Source organism: Anastrepha ludens, chromosome 2 (genome assembly GCF_028408465.1).
Source record: "Anastrepha ludens isolate Willacy chromosome 2, idAnaLude1.1, whole genome shotgun sequence".
Taxonomy (NCBI): Eukaryota; Metazoa; Arthropoda; class Insecta; order Diptera; family Tephritidae; genus Anastrepha; species Anastrepha ludens.
The window spans coordinates 144703272-144712170 of NC_071498.1; the positions used below are offsets into that span (position 1 = coordinate 144703272).

Genomic DNA, 8899 nt, shown 5'->3' on the forward strand with positions numbered 1-8899 from the left:
TCAACATTTTCGACACCTGATCTTCTTTGTTTTTCAGCGAGTTGAAAAAGCTACCGAAGTAGCCTGGAACATTTGCCATGTGTATGGAGAAGGCGTCATAGGCGAGTTTACAGCATGGAATTGGTTTGCAAGATTCAAGACAGGGGACTTTGATGTCGATGACACGTTCCGCGGCGAAAGGCCTTCTGAGTTCGACGAAGAACGTCTCAAATCACTTTTGAAGGGGCTGCAGTCACCAAACCAGTCGCGAATCGGCGAAGAAAATGAACTGCGAGCATAAAGTGATTCTCAATTACCTTAACTCAATAAGATTTACCGAAAAATTAAGAGCCTGGGAACCTCATGAGCTCAATGAAAAAACAAATAAAGTCGCCTTCAATTTGCTTCGCAGCATCTCGCCTACTATTGAGCAACACGCGGTCATAAACAGCGCTTTTTGTACCGAATCGTCACGGGAGATGAGAAATGGTGCCTATGCAACAATATGAAGCAAAGAAAGGAATGGCTGGATCCAGGAGATACGCCAAAGCCAAGCGTCAAGCCAGATCTTCACACAAAGGAGGTCGTGATATGTGTTTGGTAGGACTGGGAGGGCATGGTGCACTGGGAAATGCTCGAAAAGAATGCCTTGGTCAACAAGGTGCTCTATATTTCCCAGCTACACCACGTGAATAAGGCTATTCGACTGAAAAGACCTGATTGACATGATCAAACTATCTTCCTTCACTTCAACGCCAAGACCCAAGTCATCAAAGCCGTGCTCCAAGAGCTCGAATGGGAGGTTCCTCAGCATCCGCCGCATTCTCCGGACCTTGCACTGACCGATTACCATCTTTTCCGCTCTCTGTTAAACTATATTAAGGGCGTTACCTTTGATAGCGAAGAGGTCCTTTACAATTGGCTTAACAATTTCGGTGTCCCTGAAATACCAGGCGATTTTTGGCGGAACGGCATCAACAAATTGGTCGTAAGGTGGTAAGATGTTGTAAACAGCAACGGCGGATATATAATTGATTAACTTATTGATATAATCATTGCTTTTTGTTTAAATAAAAGTCTTCGGTAAAAACGCTACGAAATTATTCCCCAAGCCAATATTTTGGGGTCTAAGCCCCATTTTAAGCCTTCAAGTTTTTAGATGAGTAGACCGTCGGAGCAACCTGCTTTACTCTGTCCTGAACATTCAATTTCTATGAAAGTTTCCTGTCAAGGGCTAAACTTATGTAGCTTCCTTGTCACCGACCGGCAAAAAAGTTCCATCGAGTGTCGAAAGCCAAAGGTCGGGAATTTTATATTTGCTGGTAAGCAGCCATAGTTCAGTCTTGGTCGCATTGAGGCTTAAGCCACATGTTTTGGCCCAGGTATATAGGTATGTATGATATTTGAAGGTTCTTTGCATTAATACTACAGAAAATGTTTGGAAACTTCGACAGAAGTCAAGAAAATGCGGAGTGCCTTCAAAATTCTCAAAAATATTATTTCTCTACGAAAATTTTTCAAAACGAGGTAAAGAAATTGTCGAATATGTATCTCTTTTATCGATATAGAACTCGTAGAAGAATTACAATCCAGTATAAGGCGAATCTATCAAAGGTGGTATTGGTAAATCAGCTGATTTGTGTTTTTTCTTTCGCCGTGTCCACGTGACTGGCAGCACAGAATGAAACAAGGCGAATTGATTCTTTGTTTTCTATTTTGCCAATACTTTACTTTGAAAATTAAACGTAAAAAACATTGATGTTGGTCTAGTGGCACCACTTTTTGCGCCTTGACCCCTGTATGGCCTTGCTTACAATCCACAATTAATTCTTCACTTCACATTTTTGAAAATTCTGATTTCTGTCTAATATGAGAAGTCAAACATTTTTTTACTGACATTACGTATTTTTTTACGATTGCACAAATTTTATATTAATTATTTCTAAAAATTTTTAAACATTTTTTTTAGAGAAATCATTTTACATTTTATCTAAAACCCAACACAACAAGCTTAATTGACTGGAGATGATAGCAAATGCGGATATAGCAAGACATTACTTCATTGAGCGCACAGACCGTAAGAGTTTATACGCGCACCTCAAAGACCTTGTACAAACCGCGCAAGAGGTAGCGGCTAAAGAGTTGGAGCAACGCCGTCAAACGCTGCGACGCATGCTGGAGCATGAAGATAAGGTCTACGAAGAAGAATTTGCCAAAAAAGTCAAGTCACGCATTGACGAAGATATCCAAAAACGCAAGAACATTTTGCTCAGAATCAAAGAGGAGCGCAATCGCCAGGAGCAGACATTCCTGGAGCGGAAGAAGGTGCAGCGACAGTTTGAGAGTTGTTATGAGATACGTGAGGCGCTGCGTCACAAAGAAACCTTACAGGTGAAAGAAACACAACTTGAACAAATAATCGAGAAAGAGCGCGCTTACATGCGTGAGCGCCAACAGGATGAGTTTTGGCTTAAAGTACGCGATGCCACTGCGCAGCAGTACGATCAGAGGCAAGCGAATGAGAATCAAGTGAAATGTGTTTTGAAACGCAATACGCGCTGTGTACTTGAAGAACAAATGAGAGACCACCAAAGAGAGATTGAGAGGCAACGTGAGTTGAAGCGTGAGGAAGCCAAGGAGTTGGCCAGAGTTATGGAGGAGATGCGGTTAGAAGATTTCGATCGCAAACGTTTAGGCCAACCTGCGAAGACGTTCATCTACCGCAAAGAACTGCTCGATATGATGGCGGAAAATAAGGCACGACGCGATGCTGAGGAGTGTGAGCGCGCAGAAGAGCACCGCGAATTGATGCGCCAAGTGGCGAAGGAGGAGCAAGAATGGAGCGCAGCAGTGATGCAGCGTAAACGTGCCGTCTACAATGCCACATTGGAATACCTCGACTATGTGCGACGCATGCGCAAATTAGAGGAGAGCGCGGAAAAGTTGCGAGATGCACGCATTGATGATTTGCGGCATGTGGATATCTGCACAAAGAGCAACATACAGTGGGAGGCGAAACGCAAGGCGGAGATCGCCGCGCTTTGCTATGCCGAGCTGCGACGTCAAATATGCGAAGAGTACGAGCGGCGATTACGTGACGTGCAAGAACAACGTGAACAAAAGATCATCGAGAATCGCTTCGCTCGTCCGGAGAAGACACGCGCCGATATTATGGCCGAACGGTGGAAGATGCGCCAAGGATTGGATGAGCAATTGGCTGAAAATGCACGAATACAAGCCGAGGCGGAGGAGAAATATAACAACAGTTTGAAGTTGGCAATCAACGATTCCGAATTCTGTCGGCAATTGGCAGAGAAATATTTGAGTGCGGGTGTCGACTATTTGCCGCCGCACGCCAATTGGCTGGTATTCGCGTGTCCACAAAAAGACTTTGTTGGCAAGCAGGCGATGGAGGTGATGGAAGAAAAGGCGCCTGGTGATGGTAAATCTGATATCGTTGACACCTGCGTTAAGCCGTGCGGCTGCAATGTGCGCACTGGCATCGAATGTACGCAGCACAATTGGGCAATATTGAAGCGCGGACCAGACGCCGAAAGAAAACGAATAGAGCGCGAAACCTGCTAAAGTGCGGAATGGTTGCGAAACGTTTTTAAATATTTTTGTTCTTTTTTTGGTTTTTTTGAGAAAATTATAAATTCAAAATTCAAAAAAAAAAAACAAAAAAAAAAAATGTTTAGAAATATAGGTTGTCAAAAAAGTCTTGTGGTATTTCCGCAAGCTTGTCTTTGCAAGCGCGTAGTTCTAGTTGTATTCGTCGCATCGGTTCACGCTAGAGCTTTTTGGAAAGCTCTTTTCGCAAACATGGAGCAAAATAAAGAGAAAATACGGCATATTTACAGTACTACTACGATAAAGGCAAAAATGCATCTCATGCTGCCAATAAAATTTGTGCAGTTTATGGACCCGATACAGTTTCCATTTCCACCGCACAACGATGGTTTCAACGTTTTCGTTCTGGTGCAGAGGGGATCGAAGATGCGCCACGGTCCGGAAGGCCTGTCGTCGAAAATTGCGATAAAATCGCTGAATTGATCGAAAGAGACCGGCATAGTAGCAGCCGTAGCATCGGCCAAGAGCTAGGCATGAGTCATCAAACCGTTATAAACCATTTGAAGAAGCTTGGATTCAAAAAGAAGCTCGATGTATGGGTGCCACACGACTTGACGCAAAAAAACATTTTTGCCCGTATGGATGCATGCGAATCGCTTCTGAATCGCAACAAATCGACCCGTTTTTTAAGCGGATGGTGACTGGCGATGAAAAGTGGGTCACTTACGACAACGTGAAGCGCAAACGGTCGTGGTTGGAAAGCGGTGAAGCTGCCCAGACGGTGGCCAAGCCTGGATTGACGGCCAGGAAGGTTCTTCTGTGTGTTTGGTGGGATTGGCAGGGAATCATCCACTATGAGCTGCTCCCCTATGGTCAAACGCTCAATTCGGACCTGTACTGCCAACAACTGGACCGCTTGAATGCAGCACTCATGCAGAAGAGGCCATCTTTGATCAACAGAGGCCGAGTTGTCTTCCATCAGAACAACGCCAGGCCACACACATCTTTGGTGACGCGCCAGAAGCTCCGGGAGCTCGGATGGGAGGTGCTTTTGCATCCACCGTATAGTCCGGATCTCACACCAAGTGATTAACACCTATTTCTGTCCATGGCGAACGAGCTTGGTAGTCGGAAGTTGTCTACAAGAGAGTCCTGTGAAAATTGGCTCTCCGAGTTTTTGACAATAGGGAAGCGAGCTTCTATAAGAGGGGCATTATGAAGTTGGCATCTCGTTGGGAACTCGTCATCGAACAAAACGGCGCATATTTGACTTAAATCGCATTAATATAACCAATTTTATGAACAATTGAAAATTCAATAAAAATACCGCAAGACTTTTTTGACAACCTATATATACCAGTTATTTTTATAATTCGTTTTTTTAATTTAAAAATTTTGGTAAAACAAGTTTAGAGAAATTTAAAACTCCGTACATTTCGAAAACTACTTGAACAATTCGATTCTCACAAACTGCATTAATAAACCACCACCATTAGCGCTAATGGCTTCACGTATTCCAGCCATATATTACTTTGTGTTAGTTTCTGCGGTAATTTCAGGATGCAATCAACTCCAAATCAGCCGAATTAGCCTTGATAACTGTTTGCCTGTTTTGCCTAACTACTTAAATATTGCCCCAAAATTTCTAAAAGGGTTTGCACTAGAAGACCGCGCAGGCCAATCAAACATACGAGGTGTGATCAAAAAGTATCGAAAATTTTGTGTTTTTTCAAAAATCATTTATTCATTAACATTAAACTATTTTGTAAGTAAAGTAATCAAATAACATAAAGTAATTCAAAGTAATCCCCATGAGATATTATGCACTTGTGCCAACGTTTTTTCCAATCTTCGAAGCACTTCAAAAAATTATTATTATTTTTTTTTTTTTTATCCTCCTTCGATCTCATCAATCGTAGCGTAGCGTCGTCCTTTCATAGGCCTCTTCAGTTTCGGGAACAAGAAAAGTCACAGGGGGCCAGATCTGGGGAATACGGTGTCTGTGGTATCTTAGTGTGTTGTTTTTGGCCAAAAAGTCGCGCGCAAGCAACGTTGTGTGAGCAGGGGCGTTATCGTAATGCAAAAGCCAATTTTTGTGCTTCCACAAATCCGGACGTTTCTGACGGATTGCTTAGCGCAAATTGCGCATAACGCGCAGGTAATATTCCCTATTGACCGTTTTACCCTGTGGCAAGAACTCATGATGCCCAACGCCCCTGCAATCGAAGAAAACGGTTAGCAAAACTTTTACATTCGACCAAACTTGGCGACCTTTTTTCGGTCTTGGTTCGTCCGGCAGCTTCCAATGAGATGATTGAGCTTTGGTTTCCACGCCATAACCATAAACCCACGATTCATCACCAGTTATGACCCTCTGGAGCAAATTTGGGTCGTCGCGGACAGGGTTCAGATACCAACATCTCATTAGCAACGATCATGCGATGCTGCTTTTGGTCGAAATTGAGCAGTTTTGGTACGAATTTTGCGGCGATCCGTCTCATGCCCAAATCATTGAAAAAAATCAAATGGCACGAGCCAAGCGATATGTCTAGGTCCTCAGCAACTTTTCTAACGGTGATTCGACGATTGGCCAATCCATTTTCTTCACTTTATCAATTTTTTCGTCTGTTGTTGAAGTCCGGCTTTCGGCAACACTTTTCGTCGTTCACATCTTCTCGGCCTTCTGAGAACATTTTGTCCCACCGATAAACGTTGCTTTGGTCCAAAGTAGCTCCTCCGTATGACACAGACAACATTTGGAATGCATCCGCGTACTTAATTTCGTTCTTCAGACAAAATTTGATACAGGTTCTTTGATCCATCTTTTTGAATAGGTAAAAATCGAAGACGAGCCGAAACACGTGCAACCAAAGCAGCTGTCAACACTTAAGTGAACATTTAAAATGGCCGAACTCGTCGGCATGAGTGAGAGACATGAATACCAACATATCGCCACAAAAAAATTCAAATTCGAAAATACGAACCTGCGAAAATTCAAAATTCCCGATACATTCTGCTGTTTTCATTCTATGCACGTTCGGCTTCTATGCTTGGGACCGTTGGTTATGTAAAATCCAAGTTTGCCTAATTCTTCCCATTATCTTCCGTATTTTATTCATAAAAACCGAGTTGAAATTTGCGGTAAACTCAATTAAATGGTCAAATACTTTTTCCGAGAAGCAGTCCCAAACAGGAGACTTGCACCCTGGAAGCCATTTAAAAAAAAACTTTCTGACAGTATTGCTCGGAATTTTCTATTGGACTTCAGCTACATGGACATCAGTTGCATAACGGTGTATTCTGCATTTTTAGAAACTCGCCGTAAATTTGAAAGCACGCACAGCTTTGCTGTTTGAGGAAATCAAGGCGCATATATTAAATGCGGCAAGGTATTGGCGAAGTAGAAAACAAATAAATTTATTCGCCTTGTTTTACTCTGTGCTGGAAGCCATATGGACACGGCGAAAGAAAAAAGACAAATCAGCTGATTTACCAATACCACCTTTAATAGTTTCGCCTTGAGTGAAATATAAAATTTTCACCGAATAACGTATTTCCCAAGGTTGTACGAACTCTGTGTATATCTGACAGTTCATTTTTGAGGAAATAAAGCGTAAAGTTGCGCCTCAAACCAGGAGTCCACCTCCCCTAAATTTGCGAAGCATTTTTCGCATCAAATTTTTCATTCCCACCACTTAACACGTCAATATTTTCATAGACCATGTGGCTCATCTTCTCATCTGAAAATATATATTTTTGTCACTCTTCCTCCCAATACTGGTACGCTTCAGTGATGCTTCATCTGTGAGCGTTTGCAAAAATACCTAGATGGGCCAACAGGACTTGCGGAGCGACAATTTGGCTTCAGGCGAGCAAGATTCACTGTCGACGCCTTTAGACTGATGGCCGAAATAGCGAACGGAGCTATTAATAGGACAAGTGGGGCATCCGGCTCTATGAAATACTGTGTTGTCATAACGCTGGACATAAAGAACTCTTTCAACTCAGCAAATTGGACGCTATTTCTTTCAGCACTGAGTGGCCTTTGAGTGCTTTCGTACCTCCTTCGGATTATCCGGAGTTATTTCGATGGCAGGATCCTTGAATACGACACCGATGACGGACCTCAGAAATACACAGTGACGGGTGGTGTACCGCAAGGCTCGGTTCTTGGCCCTATTTTGTGGACGGCAATGTACAATGGCATCTTCACAATGGAGCTGCCCATGAATGCGACACTGGTTGGATATGTAAATGAAATTGCGCGGTCCGTAACGAAGAAACATGTCACTGATGTGGAACTCACCTGCAATCATGTGATAGCGAGGATTGAGCGCTGGTTATACAATGCTAAACTTCAGATAGCAGCGCAAAAAACAGAAAACGTCGTGTTGAGCAAAAGAAAGTAGAGGGAGAGTTTGACAGTAAATGTTTGAGGTCTCATCATTCAGTCTAAACCGGCTATACAGTACCCAGGAATTATGATTGATTCGCGCATGACCTTCAGAGAGCACGCGGTGAAAGTCAGCACGGAAAACGTCGTCGTTACAAATGCTCTAACACGGTTGCTGCCGAGCATTTGCTGCCTGGTATATGCCGCTCCCATTTGGCCCTAAGACGGGAACACACCTAGGAGAGGCCAGTCAGGTTTATATGGTAAGAGCTTTGCGAGTAGCCTGTAGCCTGTGCGGACAGTATCGGAGGATACAATTTGCGTGATTATGGGAAAAATTCCACTAGATATCCAAGCGTGTGAGCTAAATCGTCTCTATACAAGGCAATAAGCAAAACCAAGAAGAGACCAATAGTTGGAACAGCGAATTACGTCATTTAATTTTTTTTTTTTTTTTTTTTTTTTTTAAACACCTATTGGTGTATTTATTATATAGCAATCTAGCACAAATACTAATAAGCTATTTGAATTTGACTTAATTTGATACGGTTAAAATTACAAAGTACTTATCCTATGATATATGCACTTTTTGTTTCTGTAAATGTTTTGGTCACTACTTTTGTTTGTGACTGGTTTATTTATTATGTATTGTTTATAGATAGTTCACTATTTTTTACACAAGTTCAAATGGTTTCACTCGTTTTAATCTTCTGGTTAAGTCATCGTTTTCGAGGAGCTGGAGGGCCTCAATGTTGACATGTTGTTGAAGTCGTTGTTCATGACTTTGCGCAAACTTTTTGATAACGTTGTCGACAATTTCAACATCCAAATCCTTATGTAAGTTGTCATTTCTGATGTACCACGGAGCATTAACAATAGCACGGAGCACTTTATTTTGAAATCGTTGAATGATCATTCTGTTGCTTTGACTGGTACATCCCCAGAGCTGAATACCAT

General features: G+C 42.5%; 1 protein-coding gene across 1 annotated transcript; it reads left to right on the plus strand.

Moving 5' to 3' along the window:
- The first annotated feature begins 1904 nt into the window (after positions 1 to 1904).
- LOC128859839 (trichohyalin) lies at positions 1905 to 3616 on the plus strand. The gene has a single exon (XM_054096954.1). The coding sequence runs from the start codon at positions 2005 to 2007 to the stop codon at positions 3562 to 3564; it is 1560 nt and encodes a 519-aa protein (XP_053952929.1). The 5' UTR covers positions 1905 to 2004; the 3' UTR covers positions 3565 to 3616.
- Positions 3617 to 8899: the final 5283 nt, after the last annotated feature.

Bases quoted from the DNA above. Each gene is read 5' to 3' on its own strand.
- LOC128859839 (XM_054096954.1), top strand. From the start codon at position 2,005: ATGATAGCAAATGCGGATATAGCAAGACATTACTTCATTGAGCGCACA.